Below are 25029 nucleotides of genomic sequence, written 5' to 3'. Positions count from 1 at the left end.
GTGGAGGAGCGGGCCAGGTAGCACTGCCAGGGGTGCTTGGCTCGTCTGCAAAAATGGCAGCGGGGCCCCCGGGTTTGCCTGGTAGTTGTGCAACACAAGCTTGCGGGGGGATGGGGGATGCATCGGAGTCGGCCGTGGGGGGCTTCCACGCTGCCCAAGGGGATGCAGCGCGGTCGGGGACGTACGCGCGGGCATTTCGGGAGGCCACATCCATGGAGCTAGCAAGGGCCCGTGCCTCCTTGAGGCCTAGTGTCTCTTTTTCTAGCAGTCACTGGAGGATTTGGGAGGACAGCATACCTGCAACGAATGCGTCCCGGATCAAAAATTCTGTGTGGCCGCTGGCTGAAATTTGTGGCCAGTCACAGTTCCTACCTAACACCCGGAGCGCACGGTAGAATTCCTCCAGTGATTTCCCTGGGATTTGTCTCCTTGTCGCTAGCAGATGTTGGGCGTAAACCTGATTTACTGGGAGAATGTAGTGTCCCCGAAGTTGTCCGCATCCTCGATGAGGGTGTAGATCTCTGGGCTCACCCTCGAGTGGAGAACTTCCATCTTCTGGTCCTCCGTGGGTGTCGCTGTGGCCGTCCTGAGGTACCCGTTGAAGCACGCCAGCCAGTGATTCGGAGCTCCATTCTTTAAAATCTAGTCCAATAAATTGATGCTCGATCAATGACTCCAGAAATGAGATTGGATGACAATTGAAGGCTTTATTGGAATAGATGTTTCCCCCAGCAGTGCAGGTACAGAATGCTGGGGAGACGCAGGCTCTTATACTCCGCCTTACTGGGAGGAAACAGCAGGCAGGCTTCACCAATGATATAGCAGTCTCAGGTACCTCCCACACATTACAGCATTATCCAGGGTACCATAATACCCCTAATACCGACTATCACATGAGCTATGACTCTAATTGCATTTCCAGTTAGAGGAAACAGGGTTTGACTCTGTTTCCCATCTGAATTTGATTTGATGACTAAGAGATAAATATTGTGCAGGTCACTCTGGGGGGGGGGGGGGGGGGGAGACTCCCCTACTCTTCTTCAATGTAGAGCCATGAGACTTTTTTACGTTCACTCAAGCAGTGCCCTCATTTGTCATTTCAGCATCTTGGACAGTGTCGCACTCCATCCATACTGGATTGTCAGTTCTGATTTCTGAGCTCTGAAGTGAGGCAAACCAGTGACTCAACCTCAAGATATTTCTCTCCAATTTAAAAAAAAAATTCATTTACAGGACATGGGCATGGCTGGTTACCTTAGCTGCCCTTCACTTCAACCACATGGTGTCAATCTGGAGTCATACATAGGCCAGACAGGGTAAGGATGGCAGATTTCCAGATGGGGTTTTACGACAATGAACAGTGGTCATCATTAAACTTATAATTCCAGACTTTTATTTAATTCTGCTGTGGTGGGATTTGAACCCAGGACCCCAGCTCTTGCCCCAGGTCTCTGGATTAATACCCACTGACAAGACACACTGTCTCAGAGTGTGTTATCTTTCACACCTCCACGTCCCCTCCTCCCTGAATTGACTGTTTTGAATTCCCATGGCGCTTTTACATCAGCGATGTTTTGTCCTTCTGGCCGTTCCGTAATGTTCCCTCCCTTCCTCTTTGCTCCTGGGGAAATGGCGGCTGCTGCCGAGGGTAAGTGAAGCTGGAGAAGACGAGAGAACAGCGCCGAGGAAGCCGCAGCCTTCGGATGGGCCGAGGACCATTCCGGTCTCCCCAGCTGGATCAACGGGGATGCGCATGTGCATCCCGACGCTGGGGTCGTGGGGTAGCTTGGTAACTGCGCATATGCGTGCTGGCTGGGCCGCTGTGCGCATGTGCGGGATAGCTGGGCAACCTTGCGCATGTGCGGGATAGCTGGGCAACCTTGCGCATGTGCGGGATAGCTGGGCAGCTGTGCGCATGTGCGGGTGGCGTTTACTGAGGTCAGAGAGACCAAAATGTCCAGAGAATGTGAGGAGTGACCAGGAGGATCATCCTAACTGTACTGACTTTGTACAGCTTTCCAATTCATCCAACACCCCATCGTCCTTAAATATTTATCCATTTCACTTTTGAAAGTGAACTATATTTTCTTTCCCCCTGCTCCTGTATCAGGCCTTCTATTCTCTCGATTACAGCAAAAACATTCTCATCTCGCCTCTTTTTTTAATTAACTTAAGCTAATTAACTTGGTTCAACATTGAGACTTCCTAGTCTGGGACATTGGTAGTGCTGCCTCCGGAAATCAACAGGCTTGGGAATGCCACGAGAAAGGTGGAGCCAGAACTCCTGCTCCTGATCACCAAACTGGATATTAAGGGAAAAGGTAAGGGAGGCATGTCTGATGCACATCATAGTTGAATAGCGTGCTGGTTTGGGTTTTACTGGAGGGTTACTCGTTTCTTTTCTGAGTATGCATTTCCTTGTCTTTGAGTGATGTTGAGAAGGCCAGAATTTATTAACCATTCCCTAATTCCTTGAAGAAGACGATAGTAAACTTTCTTGAACAATTACAGTCCTTGTGATGATGCTGCAGAGTGCTGATCAGCCTGCGTTTCCAAGATATTAACCCAAAATGATGTAGAAACAGTGAATAATGCCCCGAATAAAATGCTGATGAGGTTTCCTTGATCTTGATGCTCTTGTCATTCTCAGCGATATATGTCGCAGGAATGGGAGATGCTGTCGATGTAGTGTTGGTGGTTTGCTGCAGTGCATCTTGTAGGTTGGAATTATTTTTGCCACTGTGTGCTGGTATTGGGTTCAGTAAGAGCTGTGCAAACAAGTGCATAGCTCCTTGTACCGCACATCTTGTAACCGTACCCATCTAGGCAAGTATTCCATCATACTTTTAAACAAGCTTTGCTTGTCAGCTGATGAAGCAGAGTACCAAACTCAGTTGACATGATTGGGCTGCTCCCATGAAGCTTCTGGTCAGTGATGGCCTCGGAGGATGTCGATGGTGAGGAAAGTCAGTTTGATGAACGGGTCATCAATTTAAAATGGTTACTGAAGGGAGAGGGTAAGATAGATTGAAATGAAAAATGAAATGAAAATCGCTTATTGTCACGAGTAGGCTTCAATGAAGTTACTGTGAAAAGCCCCTAGTCACCTCATTCCGGCGCCTGTCGGGAAGGCTGGTATGGGAATCAAACCGTGCTGCTGGCCTGCTTGGTCTGCTTTAAAAGCCAGTGATTTAGCCGAGTGAGCTAAACCAGCCCCTATTTTGCCCCTTCTTGAAGCATAAAGTGCTTTGTCAAGCTAGTAGAAATAGTGAATTAAAATGTAGAGCAGGGGCAACACGGTGGCGCAGTGGGTTAGCCCTGCTGCCTCACGGCGCCGAGGTCTCAGGTTCGATTCCGGCTCTGGGTCACTGTCCGTGTGGAGTTTGCACATTCTCCCCGTGTTTGCATGGGTTTCGCCCCCACAACCCAAACACGGGGAGAATGTGCAAACCCCACATGGATGTGACCCAGAGCCGGGATCGAACCTCAGCGCTGTGAGACAGCAGTGCTACTCACTGCGCCACCGTGCTGCCCCAAGTTAAATAGATTTCTTTTCAAAAATCATATTTTGCAATACAGTACATGAGCAATTTTAGTCAACACTTAATAAGTGTAGCATTTTGAGAGGAACAGATGACTTTGGATCTATGGTTTCCAAAGCTATCCACCACAGGAAATTTGTTCATCTCATGTCTGGGTCAGTTGCGGATTTATTGATGGATACGGATTGCTATAATTAGCCGATATCTTCATCGTATCCCGCAGCTCCCAGGATGGTAGAAGATATACGAGTGTCACATTTAGTCTGTTACGAGTGTCACATTTAGTCTGTAACAAATGTCTACAGCACCATAAGATTTCTCCATTGCGTTTGTAATTTTCCTGGTTATATTTTTGTAACGTATTTTGGGACATAGGAGGAGTTAGCCATTCAGCCCATCGAGCCGGCTCTGCCATTCCGCTGGATCATGGCCAATCATCTACCTCAATGCCGTGCTCCCCATATCCCTTGATGTCATTAGTATCTTTATATTATATTTTTAGGAATTTGTGTAAAAGACTAAAGGATCTCATGCACCATTTAAAGTCATGTCTTATCTAGTTGTTGGCCTCTGTAGAATTTTATAATTAAAAAAAATAAATTGAGTGCCCAATTATTTTTTTCCACGGCCAATCCACCTACCCTGCACATCTTTGGATTGTGGGGATGAGACCCATGCAAATATGGAGAGAATGTGCAAATTCCACACGGACAGTGACCCAGGGCCAGGATCGAACCTGGGTCCTCAGCTCCGTGAGGCAGCAGTGCTTCAAATTTTATAATAAACTGGATTAGTTTGTAACCAGTGTAATATTTAGAATTTAGAACAGTACAGCACAGAACAGGCCCTTCGGCCCTCAATGTTGTGCCGAGCAATGATCACCCTACTCAAACCCACGTATCCACCCTATACCCGTAACCCAACAACCCCTCCCCCTTAACCTTACATTTTAGGACACTACGGTCAATTTAGCATGGCCAATCCACCTAACCCGCACATCTTTGGACTGTGGGAGGAAACCGGAGCACCTGGAGGAAACCCACGCACACATGGGGAGGACGTGCAGACTCCACACAGACAGTGACCCAGCCGGGAATCGAACCTGGGACCCTGGAGCTGTGAAGCATTTATGCTAACCACCATGCTACCATGCTGCCCCTATATAATGTATTTTTCTATGATTCTGAATTTGGGAATGGATGATGATATCCTGTGCTACTTCATTACAGAAAATACTTATAAATATATTGAAAAAGTAGTCCAAACTATAACTTGTTCTTCGTCTAGTGTGGGGAAGTTTGAAATGTTGCGTGGAAGTGTCAATCCCACTGTATAACGTATGCATGCTAACCTCTTCTTGAGACTGGAATATCGATATTTTATCAAAGCTGATTCGTTGATAATATTGAGTGGGGTAACAGTGGGCCATCGCAGGACTTTTAATCCAGAGACCCAGGCTGATGCCCTGGCATGAGTTCAAATCCTCACATGGCAGCCGGTAAAATGGAGATGACAGCAGCCAAATGCTCTGCACCAGCAACTCGGCAGCAGTGTTTCTGTTCCCTCAGAATAGCAACCGGGAATGAGGCAGCCCAGCTAAATGGGGTTTTTGTTTTTTGTACAATTTAACATACAGTGTTGTGTGAATGGTTTGTTATAGTGGCCCTGTAGGCTAGCTTCTTGAAGATTCTATATGTCTTTCGTAGCGAATTACCACAGCATACCATTACTACTGCTCCCGTGGCTAGTGTTTTACTGTAAGTATAAATTGTCTGGTCGAGTTCAGTGAGTTTGTGGTGCTCTGCTTGGATTGATTGTATGTCAGTTTAAATCAATGCTCTTGGACATTGCTTGATAGAGCTGCAGTTAATTTGTTTATTTTGATGCTTCCAGAGTGCCACAGTAATAGAGTGCTGTATATTAGGGTAGGCCAGATGGAGAAGGATTAAACTTCTGCAACATTATCTTGTCAATGGGCATTTTTGTGCACTGTCAACCATTCAGTTGTTCTCATCTTACGATAAACAGGCCATTCGGCCTAACCAGTCCCTGCTACTGTTTATGCTCCACTCCAGCCTCCTCCCATCTTTTAGACTTGGTGAGTGGGATTTGTCTGATTATTTTTTCCCCTATGGAAACAACTTATTTGAGTGTGTTAGTAATACAGGGTTGGATGCTAAAAGCAGGTTGCCAATTAAATTATAAATTGAGATGATCTTGGAAATTCTCAAAGCATCAAAGTCACTTGCCCTTCTACCTTTTTTCAGTACTGGAGACAAGCTGCGTCCCACACTCTTTATGAACATGGCTGCTGTCATCTGGCGGACGCTTCCCAGAAGAATCTGCAACCAGCGAGCATATTCGAAAACAACGCCGTGTACTGAAGCGACAAAACCTGAACGAAAGGCACAGGACGTTAATGACAAGCTAGGTGAAAGGTGTGGCCAGACCATCTTCTGCTTGCCAAAGGAAGTCTTGGTGTTGCAGGACTATAAGATTAATTCCAAACCGGCAGCGTACAGCAGCACTAAAAGAAGGCCAGGACCAACTATTTCCAATGAGACAGATGATTACAATGACAGTTTCTCGCTATTATTGGAAAACGTTCCATCCACTTTGGGAATCAAGCAAGTGCAAAACCCCTACACAGTGACATGCTCTCGCCGATTGTCCAGTGTCAGAAACACTCTGCTGGATTTGGTCTATAATAAATCCGATGAGGAGCAATGTAGTGCTGCCCGGTGGCCTGCAGTCAGAAAGCAAAAGCTAGACTCGGATACTGTAGAGATCTACGATACTAAAGAGGACCCGCGGGGCTTTCAGAAACTTGGCGATGCCTACAGGGTTCTTTGTTTCAACAGCTCGGAACAGAGAGACCCAGTGTCAGCAGAAGAGGGGCAGAGGATTTTGTGCAACGTCTCCTTCTTGAAAGGGAGCATGACCCCGGAAAATATCTCGGACTATTTTTGCCGGCTCAGTTGGTTGCCAGCCGAGCAGCATGCAGCGGTGAAGGCGGATTCCCATTTCGCAATGCTCTGTCGGTACAGCGCCGACAGTCGGGGCACGTTCACCTTGCCACAGCTCCTCCAGGTTTTTGAGGCCATCGTCCGTCTTCGTGTTTCCTCCCATGCGTTCCTGAAGCTCTACGAGGCAGAGTTCTGCCGGCGTGTGTGGGACATGGAGTTGAACCAGCTCTTGTTCGTTGCTGACTTGTGGCGTTGCCTTGGCCGCAGTGTGCCACAGTACATGGAGATCGTTCTGAGCTACGTTGCCCTGCGGTGGAAAGGGTTGACCATGCCCCAGCTGGTTCAACTCCTCTACGTGATCGGGGAAAATCGCCGGGCGTCTCCAGAGCTGATGCAGAAACTGGAATTGCTGCTGTCCACGCACTTGGAGCAGATGAACATGGAGGAAGTTGGAGCTGCTTGCTTGGGATTCTTTAAGTCAAAAAATGGGTTTTCTGCACATCTGATGAAAAGAATTGGCGACAAGGTTGCTGCCAGGATAGAAGACATCAGCAATTATAGCTTGGTGAACGTGATGAAAATGTTCCGTTATACCCATGTAGATCACTTGCCTTTCCTAAAGCGACTGGGGGAGGTGGCGCCTGAAAAGATTCCTAATATGGGCACTCAAGGGGTCATGCATGTTGTGCTGGCATGCGCTTCGTTGCACTACCGTGATAAGAGTCTGTTGGATGCCGTCGCTTCCAAGGTCCCTTCAAAGGTGCACTACTGTCGGAGCAAAGATGTTGCCAAATACCTTTGGTCTTTTTCGACTTTGAACTACGAGCCTGAGAACGCTGAGGAATTTTTCTGCAGCTTGACAGAGCAGCTGCACCATAAAATGCACGAGTTTGAGCGCTTCCCGGAGCACTTGCTCACCGCCCTGCTGGCGCTGGCATTTATGGGGCGTTTCCCCCACGACCTCATCGACGTCGCTTTAAGCCCACAGTTCGTGAAGCTAGCAACCGAAGGAAGTCCATTCGAACTGAAGAAAGATCTCTTCACACTTGATGGAACAGTGGCAATCGAATGCCCCGATTATCAAGGCCATCGCCTCCCAGTGCAGTTGCAGCGGGAAGTCACAGAAATGCTCTGGAATTTTGCCAAGCAGGACATTTGTGTGAAGCCGGAGATGGTCGAAGCCGCCGTATTGCTCCAGGTCATGCTTGGCAGCCCTCAGTTTGTCAAGAACCACATGATTTTGCCTCACACCAGGTCAGCTGACCTTGAGGTGCATTTTGACCCCACTGGCAAGCCACTGCCACTTAACATGGAAGCGTCAAATGAAAAGGTGCAGAAACTCGAGTTCAAGTTCAGCGGGATCCCGGTCACAGACCAATTAATTTCCCAACTCGTGAAACGCAGAGCTGGCGGGCCCGTTTTCAAAAGTGAGTCTGACAATGTGGCTGGAAGCGACGGTGTCGATAGTGTTAAAAAGATGCTCCGAACAGAGGTTGGCGATGAAGATGGAGGTCGTACAGGGTTGAATCTGAAAGTCTTTCGAAATGGAGTACCCCTAACAGACAGCCTTTTAAGCACGATAACGAATTCAAAAACCCCAGTAACAATGGCTGCTATCCAGCCCGAGGGCCCATCCGAGATCCGAAAACTCGCCATTCAGGTATCCAACCGCAATCACTACTGCTACAATTCCCGCACCCTCCTTGGATTGCACAGTATGAAGAGGAGGCAGCTAGTTCAAGCTGGCTACGTGGTTGTAGAGCTGCCCCACTGGGAGTGGTTCCCTTTGCTCAAACGGACTCGCTCCGAGAAACTGTCCTATCTGCACCAGAAACTCTACAGCTCGCTGGATTGAACTGAGAGGGCACCTCCCGCAAAGTGGGAAACGTGTTTTTTTAGACTTTACATTCTGGAGCTGAGTATGGTTGCCAGGTTTAATGCAATAAAAAATTACGCTTGCACCACTTGTTCTATGTCAAACTCATTTCACTGTTTCAGAATGAAATGATCAGTTTTGTGGGAATTGCTGCCAGGAGCTGTGTATTAATTGGACGATTGGATTTAGCTGGTCTGCTAATTGCGTTATGGAGGCAAATATTTAGTTGTTTGGTTTTCAATGGACTACAAGGTTTTGAGACTTTTTAAAAAAAGTTTTCTTTCCCTCCTTTACAAATTTTTGTTTATTTTCTCCCCTCCTGTTCCCAAAGGTCTGGCACTATCTCCGATATCCTCCATGAAGAGTGTTGAGTATTCATTCTTCTTGTAGGAAACAGGAATTCGCAGTGTTAACTCTATCATGGGGAAGATTTGTTAAAAATTAAAGAAATAGTAGCTCCAGTAGATCTTACGGCCCCTTGAGCCTGCTTTGGCATCATTTTCCTGTCAGCCTCCTTGATTCCCTGAGAGACCAAAAATCTGTCTATCTTAACCATAAATATATTCAACGATGGAGTAAAGAAAGCACTCTAGGACAGAGAATTCCAAAGATTCTCGACCCTTTGCGGATACTTCTCATCTCTGTTCTTGGGCGTGATTCTCCGCTCCCCAGGCCGGGTGGGAGAATCGCGGGAGGGCCGCACTGGCACCCCCCGTGATTCTCCCACCCCCCCCCAAAATGGCGTGTCGCATTTTGCGACACGCCGCTCGGAGAATCGCGAGTCGCCGTTTTTCACGGTGACCAGATGGGCTGAGCGGCCTGCCATTCCCAACCTGTTCACGCCGGCGGCAACCACACCTGGTCGCTGCCGGCGTGAACAGCGTGCCAAAGGTGAGTTTGAGGCCTGTGGGTGGCGGAGAGGGGATTGAGCACCACGGCCGTTCTCGGGAGGGGACTGGCCCGCGATCGGTGCCCACCGATCGTCGGGCCGGCGTATCCAAGAGACGCACTCTTTCCCCTCCGCCGCCCCGCAAGGTCAAGCCGCCACATCGTGCGGGGCAGCGGAGGGGAAGAAGGCAACCGCGCATGCACGGGTTGGCGCCGGCCAACCTGCGCATACGCGGCTGATGTCATTAGGCGCCGCCGGCCGCGTCATTCTCGTTCCCGGCGGCTGAGTTCCCCACAACGCCGCTCCTAGCCCCCCCCCCCCCCCCCGGGGGGGGGGGGGGGGGGGGGGGGAGAGAGAATAGGGGGCAAGGAGCGGCCTCCGACGCCGTCGTGAAACACTCCAGGTTTCACGACGCCGTTGGCTGTTGCGGAGAATTCCGCCCCTTGTTCTTGTGTAATGTCCCACACACATGCATACACATGATCCTGTGAGACATCGTACAGAAATCAGGGGCTGGTTTAGCAGAGGGCTAAATAACTGGCTTTTAAAGCAGATCAAGGCAGGCCAGCAGTGTGGGTTCAATTCCCGTACCAGCCTCCCTGAACAGGTGCCGGAATGTGGCGACTATGGGCTTATCACAGTAACTTCATTTGAAGCCTACTTGTGACAATAAGCGATTTTCATTTCATTTCAAATCAAGAGCTACTTTTGTTTCTCCCCTTACCCCCAGCTAAGGAGCGATGAGGTTAATCACACACTCCTGTTGTTTCCTGACTGCACATTAAGCCTCCATTTTAAAACCAATTTCAGCAAAAATAGTTTGCTCCTGAATCAAATCAGAAGATAGTGGCATTGTGCACAGACGACAGTCGATAGATTGTTTTTAATACCATCCATCTTTGACCAATAAAATCCAAACATAGGTATCGTAAATGCCCTTTAGAATTAGACACCTGAAATGATGTGGCGTTTTTTCCAAGGCTGTGTAGAGAGCATCTTTAAAAAAAAAAAGCAATGTATGTGGCTCATCCCATGGTAACCTCTTAACTTGACAAATGAACCAATATTTATCTCAAACAAGGTCGTTGAAAAAATATCAGGTCATCTGGGATGAAGCCTGTAGCAGACATTGAAGATGATCATTTTGGTCTTCCTGTTGTTTAATTGGAGGAAAGTTCTGCTCATTCATTTTTTTTCTGTTTCAAGATGGCACTAGAGCATGGCGACTCTGCGAGCTCTATAGGCAGATCAGTACTTTTTTACTGTACCTCGGTACACTCACCTGATGAAGGAGCTGTGCTCCGAAAGCCATGACTCCAAACAAACCTGTTGGATTTTAACCTGCTGTTGTAAGACTTCTTACTGTGCCCACCCCAGTCCAATGCCGACATCTCCACATAATGGAAAAGACGAGAGAGATAGCAGTGGGATAAGTGCCGAATGTCATCAGTGTACATGTGGGATGCTATGTATCACCATGGAGCACCATGTAGATAAGAAAGAGGGCAAGGGTTAAGGATTGAACTTTGGGGAACTTGAGCAGTATCATTGACTGTGGAGTTTGCACTTTCTCCCCGTGACTGCCTTGGTTTCCTCCGAGTGCTCCGGTTACCTCCCACTTTACAAAGATGTGCAGGTTAGGTGGATTGACCATGCTAAATTGCCCCCTAGTGTCCAAAGATTACGTGGGGTTACAGGTGAGTGGGGCTAGGTGGGGTGCTCTTTCAGAGGGTCAGTGCTGACTTGATGGGCCAAATGGCCTCCTTCTGCACTGTAGGGATTGTATGATCTTCCTCCACATCCCAACCAACTGCTGCAGAAACAACTTCTGCGGGAACCCTTTTCTTTCTTTCTGATTCTGCTTTGAGTAATTCTGATTTTATCATTTTTGTACTGTTTTAAATGTTCATGCTTCAGCTAATTGCTATAAGCAAGAGCTAGTTATAGTATTAAGCTTAGTAAAGTTTATGTTTAAAATACCTGATGGAAACATCAATTTTATACAGTGTAAAAGGGGCTGGTTTAGCACATTGGGCTAAAGAGCTGGCTTGAAATGCAGAACAAGGCAGCAGCGTGTGTTGAATTCCCGTACCAGCCTCCCCGAACAGGCGCCGGAATGTGGCGACTAGGGGCTTTTCACAGTAACTGCACTGAAGCCTACTTGTGACAATAAGCTATAAAAACCGTCACTGGAAATCCATCTTATTGCTGCGCTTTCCTCTCTATGGCTGAATGTTGTTGAGATCAGCCACCCACTGCATATCCCCGTGTCTGACACCTCAAAGAATCATGGATTTATTTTTCAATATTTCATGAGATTTTATAATTTTTACAAATAATGTAACAAACTTTCGAAAACAAACAATACAGAACAGTTACTTCTGCATCCATAAAAACAGGGCAGAGGCGCTGGCAATAATTTTCAATTCCTCCCTGGCCAGAGGACCGGAGGATAATTAATGTGCCATTATTCAAGAAGGGAGGAAGGGATAAACCAGGAAACTACAGGGCAGTCAGTCTAACCTCAGTGGTGGGGAAACCATTGGAAGAAATTCTGAGACAGAATCAATCTGCATTTGGAGAGGTAGGGCTGAATCAGCATAGTTTTGTCATTGAATTTTTCGAAGAGGTGACTATTTGACATTGTCTACTTGGACTTCAGCAAGGCATGGGAGAATGATAGCGAAGGTAAGAGCCCATGGGATCCAAGGAAATTTGGTCAATTGGCTGCAGGAAGCAGAGGGTGATGGTCGAGGGATGTTTTTCTGATTGGAAGCCTGTGTCCAGTGGGGTCCGGCAGGGATCAGTGTTGGGGTCCTCGCTGTTTTTGGTTTATATAAATGATTTAGACTTGAATATTGGAGGGTTGATCAGTAAATTTGCGGATGATACGAAAATTGGTAGAGTAGTAAATAGTGAAGAGGATCGCCTTAGATTACAGAAAGATATAAACGGTCTGGTCAAATGGGTTGAGCAGTGGAAAATGGAATTCAATCCGGATAAGTGTGAGGTGATGCACTTGGGCAGGACAAACAAGGCAAGGGAATGCATGATAAACGGCAGGACCCTGGGAAACACAGGATCTGAGAGACATTGGTGTGCATATACACTGGTCCTTTAATGTAACGGGGCAGATGGATATAGTGGTTAAGAAAGTACATGACCTACTTGCCTTTATCAGCTGCAGCAGAGAGTTGAAGAACATGGTGGTTATGCTGGAACTGAAAACGTTGGTTAGGCCACAGCTAGAGTGCCATTCCGGAATCCAATTTATAGGAGGGATGTGAGGGCACTGGAAAGGTTGCAGAGGAGATTTATCAGGATGTTGCCTGGGCTGGAGAGTTTAGCTATGATGAGAGATTGGATAGATTGGGGTAGTTTTCCTTGGAAAAGAAGACTGAGGGGGGGGGGGGGGGACATGATTGAGATGTATAAAAGTATGAGGGGCACAGATACGAGTAGACAGGAAGAAACTTTTCCCCTTGCTGGAGGAATCAGTGACCAAGGCCATAGATTTAAGGTAAAGGACAGGAGGCTTAGTGGGGATTTGAGGAGGGTGACAGGAATTTGAAACTCACTGCCTGAAAAGATGGTGGAGGCAGAGACTCTCATAACATTTAAGAAGTATTTAGATGTACACTTGCGATGCCAAGGCATACAAGGCAATGGGCCAAGCGCTGGGAAATGGGATCAGAATAGTTGAGTTGTTTTTGACCAGCGCAGGTGCGATGGGCCGAAGGGCCTTTTCTCTTTTTCTGTGCTGTAGACCTCTTTGACTTTATTACCATGAAAACATCATAACATTGGTTCTTAAAATTTACTGCCTCTTACTTTACGACGGATCAACTAGAGAATCGGCCGGGTGGGGGGTTTGAGGGAGGGGGAGGGCAGGGTTTGGATAAAACTATATAAACATGGTAAAGTTACATAACAAGATGCAAACCTTTATGTATAGTGAATTCAAAATGGTGCTGCATAGCTTATGGAAAACCTTGTAGGAGCAGGTCAGACACAGCGGACCCTATAAATTTGAGTAGGGGGTCCCACAACTTTCGGAATATATTTGATTTAGCACAGAGTGCAGAAGTCGGAAACTCCATAGGGATACATTCCATAAGTATTTTCGGCCAATTTTGAATCACACGATACTTGACGCTAATCCAGAGTGGAGGATATTTTTCCGTGCTGCAAAAGTTAGGATGTTGCACAGCCCTTTCTCAAAAACATCAATAATTCTCCTATCTGGGAACCTCACAATTGGGAATAAAGGATCCAATTCTAGAGCTGTGCTACTCTAACCACGCCAGACCAATAGGATTGAATTTTGCTCATCAACGGTGTGCATAGTCACCCTTGACTACCTGGCACTTTAATCACATCTAGGATTGAGCAGGATCAAACCTATTTCTCAAACCCGGAGTAATGCGAAAATAGTGCAATATTTTGAACTGAATCGCCATTCTATTACATACTTGAAATGTTATTGGCATATTCCCATATACTGGCCCAGGTCTCATTAATGTTGACCGCCAAGACATTTTCCCAAGAACACAGGGTTCCCAATATACTCACCCAGGATCTAGAACAAAGTGTTAAGAAACTTGCTGATTAACTGTTCAGGTGAAGTCAGGATTTGTTCCACTAGGGAGATGAATTGTCAAGTTGCATAGTTGCCTTATTAAGGATAATGTCTCTAAGTTACAGATATAGTGTCTCGGCATTGCAGCTCAAAGGATGACCAAGAGGCACCACTGAACAGATCTCCCACCCTACAAGCACATCTCCCACCCTACAAGCACATCTCCCACCCCACAAGCACATTTCCCACCCTACAAACATATCTCCCACCAGTGGGAACGTACGCAGTGCGTACATAGTAGACAAAAGAATAATCAACAGAGTACACTGACAAATGGTACATCAACAAATAGTGATTTTTTTTTACAGTGAAATGAAAAATTAAAATCGCTTATTGCCACAAGTAGGCTTCAAATGAAGTTACTGTGAAAAGCCCCTAGTCGCCACATTCCGGCACCAGTTCGGGGAGGCTGGTACGGGAATTGAACCGTGCTGCTGGCCTGCCTTGGTCTGCTTTAAAGGCCAGCGATTTAGCCCAGTGCGCTAAACCAGCCCCTCATATCTTATCGCTTATTGTCACAAGTAGGCTTCAATGAAGTTGCTGTGAAAAGCCCCTAGTTGCCATATTCCGGCGCCTGTTTGGGGAGGCCGGTACGGGAATTGAACCTGCACTGCTGGCCTTGTTCTGCATTACAAGCCAGCTGTTTATCTCACTGTGCTAAACCATCCCCCAGTGCGCTAAACCAGTGTGAAACAAGGGCCAAACAAGCGGATCATAGGGCGTTGTAAATAGTGTTCTTACAGGGAATCTGGGTTACCCTGAATGGGAGAGAGAGCACAAGTTAATTTGAATCTCTTTTCCAATTGATGGACCAGCCTCCACGCTGTGAGTGTTGAAAATTGAAGGATTCTCGCACTTAGCAGACCCCATCTTGAAGTCCCTGTGTAACAGCTGGGAGCATGGTAGCATTGTGGTTAGCACAATTGCTTCACAGCTCCAGGGTCCCAGGTTCAATTCCGGCTTGGGTCACTGTCTGTGCGGAGTCTGCACATCCTCCCTGTGTGTGCGTGGGTTTCCTCCGGGTGCTTCGGTTTCCTCCCACAGTCCAAAGATGTGCCGGTTAGGTGGATTGGCCATGCTAAATTGCCCTTAGTGTCCAAAATTGCCCTCAGTGTTGGGTGGGGTTATATAATAAAAAAAAGTAAAGGACACGCGGACTGACCTGCTTTAATATCGAACCAACTTTCTGATTCAATCTCTTATGGACCTAAGATGAGAAGCTAATTGGTACATTTTAATGTTCTGCACCCCTAATTCCACCCCCCCGCCCCACCCCTTAGAACCCGGGAGCTGCAACTTAGTGAACTTCAGGCCAGGTTTATTTTTGTTCCAGATAAACAAACAAATCATCCCATCAATTTCCTTCAGGACTCCAGTAGACAACCAGATTGGCAGCATCTGCAAGGGATGCAGTAACCTCGTTGACATATTTATCTCAATCATTGTGACCCTACCCAGCCACGATATTGGCAGGAAGGAACAGCGGTCAGGTCGCAGTTAACAGATGCAATCAATTGGGGAAAATTAGCCCCGTAAGTTGATTAAAGAAGGGGTAATTACAACACCCAGGTAAGTAAAACCCAAAGGGGACCACCTAAATGGGACGTCAGCAAAGGTGCAGGAGGTCTTCGTCTCAGCCCACCCTGTGGCATAGCCTCAGACTTTATAAAATTGATTTTGTAACCGGAGCAGACACTAAATCTATCTACCACATCGATAATAACGGGAACTGAGATGTTCAGCTTTGATACAAACAGCAGCACATTGTCCGCGTAAAGTGCAGCCTTATGCTGCTTCCCTCCACTGTGTAGCCCAAAAATCGAATGATCATGTCTAATTGCCTCTGCCACAGGCTCTATAGTTTATGTAGATATTAGTGAACTATAACTTCTGTAACTCTGCATGAAAACCCCAAAACCCCTTGTTTAATATCCTCTGTTTTAATCAATCCATTACCCTTAGAATCCAGCACTGAGAGGCTAGTCCTAGGATCAGTCTCTTCCTAGTCAAGAAAGCCAAGTATTTACTCGGCTTGTTCCTAAATTCGTACAATTTTTGTTTTGCAGAATTTAAACTCCTCTCAGACGGCTGAGTCAGCAAGGAATCGAGTGGCATCCAAACTGGGTTAGTTATCATACTCCATGGTGGTCAGCATAAATGCTTCACAGCTCCAGGGTCCCAGGTTCGATTCCCGGCTGGGTCACTGTCTGTGTGGAGTCTGCACATCCTCCCTGTGTGTGCGTGGGTTTCCTCCGGGTGCTCCGGTTTCCTCCCACAGTCCAAAGATGTGCGGGTTAGGTGGATTGGCCATGCTAAATTGCCCATAGTGTACTAAAAAGTAAGGTTAAGGGGGGTATTGTTGGGTTACGGGTATAGGGTGAATACGTGGGTTTGAGTAGGGCGATCATTGCTCGGCACAACATCGAGGGCCGAAGGGCCTGTTCTGTGCTGTACTGTTCTATGTTCTATACTCCTCTCTGCCTCAGCCAATCTAACTTCCAGCCGGTGCTGTCACTCCAAAGTTCTACACCTTTTGTTGGCTCTATACAAAATAAGTAACTCCCTAACATAGACCTTGCATGTTTCCCACAAACCAGTTGGTTACATCAGAAAGGGAATTGGCAGAATAAAAGAACTTGAATTCCTTCTTAAAGTATGTAATAAAGGATTTATCCCTGAGCAAGGACACATCAAATTACCATAACCCGGATTGGGTGGGTGAGGGAGGTGGGGGGGCGGTAGGGGAGGTGGGTGGATACTCGAGTAGAAACTCAAGGAAAACAGGAACATGGTCTGAGATCACAATGCTTTCTGTAGAGCAGGAGGCCACCAAATGTAGGATTGTTCTTGGCATGAAGAAGTAGTTAATTCTAACATGCCATTGATGAGGAGTAGAGAAAAAGTGAATTCTTTACCTCTGGGATGCAGTGTTCTCCACATGTCCAAGTACCCCACCTCCTCACTAACCAAACTAACGCCCCTTCCTGTTGGGTGGGAGGATGTCTTGTTACTGGGATTCATCCACCAAGGGGGTCAGGTGACAACTGAAGCCCTGACCAACAAAGGAATCAGCCAGTGCCAGCTCTGCAAAATCCATGAAGACTTCAATAATAAGCTCCGGGGAATGATTTGGTGGATGGTGTACATTTATTATCAAAATAGATTCTCCATATACAAGTCCCTTAACCATCACATATCAACCCCCCATGCCATTCACACAATTCACCACCTTGAAGGGAGATTTTGTTACTGACTAAAATTGCTAGCCCCCTACTGCTGGTCAAGAACAAGGCGAAGAAAATCCTGCTCCACCCAATCCTGTTTTAACTAAATTCTCCTTGTCATCTAAATGAGTCTCCTGCAACAAGGCTGTGTCCAACTCCTTTTCTAAGGAAAGACAGAATAGTTTTTTCTTTTAATGAGATGATGTACTTACCGTACATTCCAGGAGGATAGTTTTAAATTAGTTAGCGTCGTTGCCCAATCAGCCAGAAGAAATGTAAGATAGGATCTCTGCGCCACCTCCCCCATCTCCATACACACCAGAGACACCATAGATCCCTATAACATCCTTTTCTCTGATAAGGGATCTGCCTGTACTATTGCAGGATCCAGTCAACAATTCTGTAAACCCTGCACCACCTCCCCCATCTCCATACACACCAGAGACACCATAGATCCCTATAACATCCTTTTCTCTGATAAGGGATCTGCCTGTACTATTGCAGGATCCAATCAACAATTCTGTAAACCCTGCGCCACCTCCCCCATCTCCATACACACCAGAGACACCATAGATCCCTATAACATCCTTTTCTCTGATAAGGGATCTGCCTGTACTATTGCAGGATCCAGTCAACAATTCTGTAAACCCTGCGCCACCTCCCCCATCTCCATACACACCAGAGACACCATAGATCCCGATAACACCTTTTCTCTGGGATCTGCCCAGGGATCTGCCTGTACTATTGCAGGATCCAGTCAACAATTCTGTAATGAAAATGAAAATTGCTTATTGTCACGAGTAGGCTTCAATGAAGTTACTGTGAAAAGCCCCTAGTCGCCACATTCCGGCGCCTGTCCGGGGAGGCTGGTACGGGAATCGAACCGTGCTGCTGGCCTGCTTGGTCTGCTGTAAAAGCCAGCGATTTAGCCTGGTGAGCTAAACCAGCCCCTTGAGCTAAACCAGCCCCTGAGCTAAACCAGCCCCTGAGCTAAACCCAACATGTAGAAAAAGTCCAAAAACATTGCAATGACAATAGTTCTAAGTAGGCATTCCTCAACACAAGTGAACCCGTAAGGCTAACCCTGCGGCCATACCGTCATTACAATCAGGAGATATACTCCTCAAGAAGAGATTTATAAAATAAAAAGGGAATAGGAGAAAAATACCCCACCCGCATTTTGAGCCCACCCATGAAGACCTAAACCTTTCACCCACCTCCCGGCCATGCCGCCACTCATATCTATAATAATTAAAGTAAAGACACTAACAACCAGTAGTAGCATCATACAAAACCGATAAGAAGAAAAGATGGATAACTAGCACATGGCTCAGCTAACATTGATAATACTAAATTTTTGCAGTCCAGAGGTAATCGGCAGTCGAACACCAGATAACTTCAAAGAGCCTTTTTATTTACCGTGGGGCTGCTGCACAAGTGTAACTGAGTTACAGCAAGTGAAAAAGCAAATTTTTCTAAGTTACAGTTGACTATATATTCTTACAAAACCCCTCAAGCCTTTCAATCATTAGTCATACAATTAGCTCATTACGCCCCTCCTTCATGTAATTATTTCTTCCCATCATTAATAATAGTTAGTTCACATGTTTCATAGTATAGAAAGTTTTTATCGACAGTCCTGAGGAGTGTAGTTCTCACAAACAGTTACAGTCTCCCATGGATGGTTCACAGGCTTTCCAGACAGCCAAGGCCGTGATAACGCTTTCTCACAGAAGCTATTCATTTCACAATGCACGTATACAAACTTGACATTTCATTTCCCATCAAGCTCTGATTTTTAACTTGACCAAACTCTCATTCCATTTCCCATTAGGCTCTGATTCTAACTTGAGACAAACTCTCATTCCATGTCCCATTAAGCTCTGATTCTAACTTGAGCCAAACTCTCAACATACCACCTACACAGCGCACTCCTTAATGGAGCATGTTTTCCATTCAAATGAATGGAGGCCCCTGAAATTCTTAAGGATAAAATATTCAGTGTAGGGCTCAGTTATTAACACCTCCCAGCAAACATGATCTATAACAACATAAGGTCAGACAAGAAGCATTGTAACAGGGAGAGAGTCTGGATATTTCAACAAGCTGCAGACTGTTACTCTAAAGTATTGACTTCTGTGGACTTCACAAAAGCCAAGGCTCTGGCCGGATTATTGAATGCCTTTATGGAGTTGTCGGATATCACCCTCCGTTTCACAGTATAAAGGAGGGCATAATTCACCCCAGCAGCCTGGAGTTGTTTTCTAACTTCATCGAAGTCTCTACGCTTCTGCTGCGTCGCCGCCGAGAAATCTCCAGATTTTCCAGGATTTCTGACAAACCGCACAGCTGGTTTTCCAAAGATTGAATGTGGGCCTCAGCTGAGGAACTGACATTTTCAATATTCCAGATTCTTTCCGCCGTTTCATCGAGCCTTTCATCGGTATTCTGCAGCTCGGCCTCATGAGCACTCATACTATGTGTCAACAAGCCGATTTTATTGTCTATCACTCTCATGATGTTCACTGTCATCATCTGCAGCGCCTTCGGAAGCAGCTGGTCGAGAGTCCTGGCAGGAGGATCAAGTCACCGTGTTGAGGAGTCGGCTCCATCCCTGTTGCATCCGACTGCTCCCTTTTATTGCCAGCTTTCTTAGGATTTCTCAGCATTTTTCTCCAACACTCAGCCAAAATCTTCTGGGGATATACTGTGGATTATTAACTCCAGGATTAGGCAAGTATGTGCCGCGTAATCAGGATAAAAGAAGAATTAAAAGATGAGCAGCACCAGAGCCTGCGGAAATGCAGCTATTCCAGCACCACACCATATGATTCCCAAAGAATCATGTCTGTTAAGCTGATCTTCCTTCTGAAAGCCATGTTGGCTGTGTTGATAATTTTCTCTTTGCTTTGATGTTTTGTTTGCCAATGCCGGCCTTCCCTGGGATTTTTTCTGGTGTTTTGTTTGGTCTCTAAAGGAGATACAGCAGCATCGCATTGTTTCTTGAAGCTTTGTAATTACTGATGAGCAAAGCAGTGTGATTTGAAGTTGGGACAGTTCTGGCTGGGTATGGATACAAATATAATGGACACATCCATTTTCCAGCTATCAGCAAATTCCTCGTGATTCAAAATGGTGTGGATCTTATGGAGGTGTTTTTTGAAAGAACTCCACTTTCCTTTTTATTCATTTATGGGGTGTGGCCATCACTGGCTAGGCCACCGTTTATTGCTCACCCCTAATTGCCCTTGAGGTTGTGTTGCTGAGCTGCCTTCTTTGACTTTTGCAGTCCCTGTCATGTAGGTATGCCCACAGTGCTGTTAGGGAGGGAATTCCAGGATTTTGATCCAGCTACAGTGAAGGAATGGCGATATATTTCCAAGTCAGGATGGTGATTGACTTGAGTACATTCCAGGTGATGGTGTTCCCCTGTGTCTGCTGTGTCCTTCTAGATGGTGGTGGTCATGAGTTTGGAAGGTTCTGCCTGAGGAACGTTGTTGAGTTGCTGTAGTGCATCTTGTAGATGGTACACACAGCTGCCACTGTTTGTCGATGGTGGAGGGAGTGAATGTCTGTGAAAGGAGTACCAATCATGTGGACTGCTTTGTCCTGGGTGGTGTTGACCTTCTTGTGTTGGTGGAGCTGCACTCATCCAGGCAAGTGGAGAGCATTCCATCACACTCCTGACTTGTGCCTTGTAGATGGTGGACAGGCTTTGGGGAGCCAGGAGGCGAGTTAGTTGCTCGGACACTGCAGGGTTCCTAGATGCCATACTCGGTCAAATGCTGCCTTGATGTCAAGTGTAGTTAGATAGAATAGAATAGATAGAACAGTACAGCACAGAACAGGCCCTTCAGCCCTCGATGTTGTGCCGAGCAATGATTACCCTACTCAAACCCACGTATCCACCCTATACCCGTAACCCAACAACCACCCCACCCCACCTTACTTTTAAGGACACTACGGGCAATTTAGCATGGCCAATCCACCTATCCCGCACATCTTTGGACTGTGGGAGGAAACCGGAGCGCCCGGAGGAAACCCACGCACACACGAGGAGGATGTGCAGACTCCACACAGACAGTGACCCAGCCGGGAACCGAACCTGGGACCCTGGAGCTGTGAAGCATTTATGCTAACCACCATGCTACCGTGCTGCTCCGAATTGTTACTCTCACTTCACCTCTTACTCTGTCTCTGCCCTGCAACTTTGCAGGTCCGACACAGGAATCATTTGTCATCTCGCTATCATTCAAGCTATGTACCTTTTGCTCAAGCAACCCAGAACTAATGCTACTGCCCTGCACTCTCCCTGACAACCCTGTACTTCCTCTTCATTTCTCATAACACTAAGTTTATTTCCTTCAAGTACCCATCCAATTTGTGTTTGAAATCTTTGAATGCTTCTGTTGCCCCAGCCTCATGGGCAGCAAGTTTCAGTTCATTGCTGTTCGCTGCGTAATATCTCTTCTCCACCCAGCCGCATCTCTTGGCCAAAAAAACTGTGTCTCCTTATACTTGTACCATCGGGAATGGGAACATTTGTTGCTTTGCTAACTTATCGAAGCCTGTCATAAGATTGTACACCTGCATCAAACCACCCCTCAGTCTCCTTATTCTAATGTGAACAACCACAACTTTTCCACCTAACCTTGGAACGGAAATCTTCTTCCCTGGAACCATTCTCTTAAATCTCAGAACATACGCGAGGACTATCACATCCTTACATAGAACAGTACAGCATAGAACAAGCCCTTCGGCCCTCGATGTTGTGCCGAGCGTTGTCCGAAACCAAGATCAAGCTATCCCACTCCCTGTCATTCTGGTGTGCTCCATGTGCCTATCCTTCTTCAAGTGTAGTGACCAGGACTTTTATACATTGTTTTTACGGAATGTGGGCCTCGCCAACTAGACCAGCATTTATTGCTCATCCCTAATTGTCCTTCAGAAGATGACGGTGAGCCGCCGCCTTAATCCGCCGGAATCCATATGATGTAGGCACACCTGTAGTGCTGTTAGAAAGGAGGTGCCAGAATTTTGAGCCAGTGACGGTGAAGGAGCAATCCTGTAGTTCCGGGCCAGGATGTTGCGGCTTGGGGAGGAACTTGTAAGTGGCGGTATTCCCATGCATTTGTTTCCCTTGTCGTTCTAGCAGGTAAGGTCGCTGGTTTGGAAGATACTATTGAAGGGAACTGTTGTGACTTTCTGCAGTGCATTTTGTACATTGCACACAATGGGTCCCTGTGCCAGTAGTAGAGGGAGTGAATGTTTATTGTGATGGTTGGGGTGTCAATCAAGTGGTTTGTCTTAGATGGTATCAAGCTTCTTGAGTGTTGCTGGGAGATGCACTCATCGAGGCAAGTGAAGCGTATTCCATCACATTCCTGACTTGTGCCTTGTAGATTGGGGATAAATGTTGAGGAGTTAGAAGATGAATAACTTGCTGCAGAACTTCCAGCTTCTGACCTGATCGTGTAATCACATGGTCCAGTTCAGTATCTGGTCAATGGTAACACAGTGGTTAGCACAGTTGCTTCACCGCTCCAGTGTCCCAGGTTCGATTCCCGACTTGGGGCACTGACTGTGCGGAGTCTTCACGTTTTCCCCGTGTCTGTATGGGTTTCCTCCGGGTGCTCCCTTTTCCTCCCACAGCCCAAAGATGAGTAGGTTAGGTGGATCGGCCATGCTAAATTGCCCTTCGTGTGCAAAACGTTTGGGAGGGGTTACTGGGTTAGGGTGGAGGTGTGGGCTTGGGTAGGCTGCTCTTTCCCAGGACGGTGCAGACTCGATGGGCCAAATGGCCTCCTTCTGCACTGTAAATTCTATGTAACACCATCCCCTCCCAACCCAGTGGGAGATTCAGTGATAGTAATGCCATCAAATGTTAAGGAGCAATTGTTAGATCTTCTCTTGTTGGAGATGGTCATTGCCTGGCACTTGTGTGGTGTGAATGCTACTTGCTATTTATCAGCCCAAGCCTGAATTTTTTCCAGATCATGATGCATATGGAGGAGTGAATGGTCCAGTATCTGAGGAGTTGCAAATAGAATTGAATGCTCTGCAATTATCCATGAACATCCCCATTTCTACACTTACGATAGAGGGAAAGTCATTGATGACACAGCTGAAGATGAAGAACTAAACACAATACTCTAGTTGGGGCCTAACAAGAGCTTTACAAAGTTTCAGCATAATTTAGCTACTTTTGTACTGAATGCCTCTATGAAGCCTTTGGTTTGCTAACCATTCTCTCAGTATGTCCTCCCGCCTTGACAGATCAATGCACACCTACCCAGATGCTTCTGCATACTGAATAGAACTGTACCATAAAGTCTGTTTTGCCTCTCCCTCTCTTTTCTGCCAACATTCATCACCTCACACTTCTATATATTACATTTAATCTGCCCATTCTATGATCTTATTTATGTTCTGTTGAAGGCGATTTGGATTATACTCACTGTTTACCACTCCTCCAAATTTGCTATCACCTGTAAATTTCTGAAATGTTACTCTATATTCCAATATCCAAATCAATTATATTGTAGCAAACACAGCAGTGGTTGTAGCACTGACCCTTGGGGATTCAGCACTATCTATCATCCCCCAGGCTGAAAAGTAACCATTCTGTACAATGCGCACATTCCTGTTCTCAAGCCAATTTTCTGTCCAAATTGACCCTCCTATCAGCCTTCTTTGTGTAACCTTGATAACACTTTCTTAAAATCCAACATTCACTGCTTTCCTTTCATCAGCCCTCTTTGTTACTTCATCAGAAATTGCAATTAGATTCGTCAGACATGATTTGCCTTTTATAAATGTGCTGTCTCGCCTTAATTAACTCAAACCTTGACAAGTGCCTCATCACTTTTTCCTCTGATTGTTATTTCGAAAACCTTACCCACACCACTGGTGTTAAACTGACTGAGCTGTCGATGCTAGAACTGTCCTTGTACCCTTTCTGGCATAAAGATGGAAATTTGCTCCTCTCCAATCATTTGGAACCACACTCTTCTGCACTGTAAATTCTATGTAACACCATCACCTCCCAACCCAGTGAGAGATTCAGTGATAGTAATGCCATCAAATGTCAAGGAGCAATTGTTAGATCTTCTCTTGTTGGAGATGGTCATTGCCTGGCCATGTGGTGTGAATGCACACCAAGAATCCAAGAGAGAATATCAAACTAAGCTAGAGTCACAGACAGACTCTCGGCGGTTGTGGCAAGGACTAAACAACATAACGGGCTACAAAGCGAAGCCGAGCAGTATCTCTGGCAGCAGTGCACCCCTCCCCGATGAACTTAATGCATTCTATGCTCGGTTTCAGCAGGTAACCAACAATCCGCTATCGCGTGCCCCAGCAACCCATAATTCACCCATACCCACCATCACAGTTTCCGAAGTCAGATCGGCCTTCCTGAAAGTGAACCCACGGAAGGCGATGGGCCCGGACGGGATCCCTGGTCGTGCACTCAGAGCCTGCGCATACCAGCTGGCAGAGGTATTCACAGACATCTTTAACCTATCCCTACTCCACTCCGAGGTCCCCACCTGCTTCAAGAAGACCACCATCATACCGGTACCAAAGAAGAACCAGGCAACATGCCTCAATGACTACCGCCCGGTGGCCCTGACGTCAGTTGTAATGAAGTGCTTCGAGAGGCTGATCATGAAGCGCATCACCTCCATACTCCCGGAACGCCTTGACCCACTTCAATTCGCATACCGTCGCAACCGGTCCACATCAGACGCCATTTCCCTGGCCCTACACTCATCCCTAGAGCATCTCGAAAACAAGGACTCCTACATCAGACTCCTATTTATTGAGTACAGCTCCGCCTTCAACACCATAATCCCAGCCAAGCTCATATCAAAGCTCCAAAACCTAGGACTT

At 46.6% G+C, this 25029-nt stretch overlaps 2 protein-coding genes across 10 annotated transcripts in view; both read left to right on the top strand.

Moving 5' to 3' along the window:
- Nucleotides 1-1620: 1620 nt before the first annotated feature.
- Nucleotides 1621-8469, top strand: LOC119963892 (FAST kinase domain-containing protein 5, mitochondrial). 2 transcript variants are annotated; one of them, XM_038793264.1, is made up of 2 exons: nucleotides 1621-1648; nucleotides 5810-8469. In XM_038793264.1, the coding sequence occupies exon 2, from the start codon at nucleotides 5841-5843 to the stop codon at nucleotides 8361-8363; it is 2523 nt and encodes an 840-aa protein (XP_038649192.1). In that variant the 5' UTR covers nucleotides 1621-1648; nucleotides 5810-5840; the 3' UTR covers nucleotides 8364-8469. The 2 variants fall into 2 exon arrangements, with proteins under 2 accessions (XP_038649192.1, XP_038649190.1); XM_038793262.1 differs by lacking the exon at nucleotides 1621-1648 and adding an exon at nucleotides 2136-2321.
- The window catches only part of ubox5 (U-box domain containing 5), a 39682-nt gene continuing 16277 nt past the window's right edge, over nucleotides 1625-25029 (top strand). For 3 of the 8 annotated variants that reach the window (XR_005460193.1, XM_038793265.1, XM_038793271.1), the window contains exon 1: nucleotides 2123-2321. The gene's annotated coding sequence lies outside the window, so the exon portion shown is untranslated. Of the gene's footprint in view, nucleotides 1649-2122; nucleotides 2322-15978; nucleotides 16037-25029 lie in introns of those variants that run through there. The other 5 variants (XM_038793267.1, XM_038793268.1, XM_038793269.1 and 2 more) reach the window with 4 other exon arrangements.

The sequence above is a fragment of the Scyliorhinus canicula genome, chromosome 3, assembly GCF_902713615.1.
Source record: "Scyliorhinus canicula chromosome 3, sScyCan1.1, whole genome shotgun sequence".
In the NCBI taxonomy this organism is placed as follows: Eukaryota; Metazoa; Chordata; class Chondrichthyes; order Carcharhiniformes; family Scyliorhinidae; genus Scyliorhinus; species Scyliorhinus canicula.
This window is presented reverse-complemented; position numbering and strand designations above follow the sequence as displayed.

Excerpts from the sequence above, each read along its gene's own strand:
- LOC119963892 (XM_038793264.1), top strand. The coding sequence starts at position 5,841 with ATGAACATGGCTGCTGTCATCTGGCGGACGCTTCCCAGAAGAATCTGC.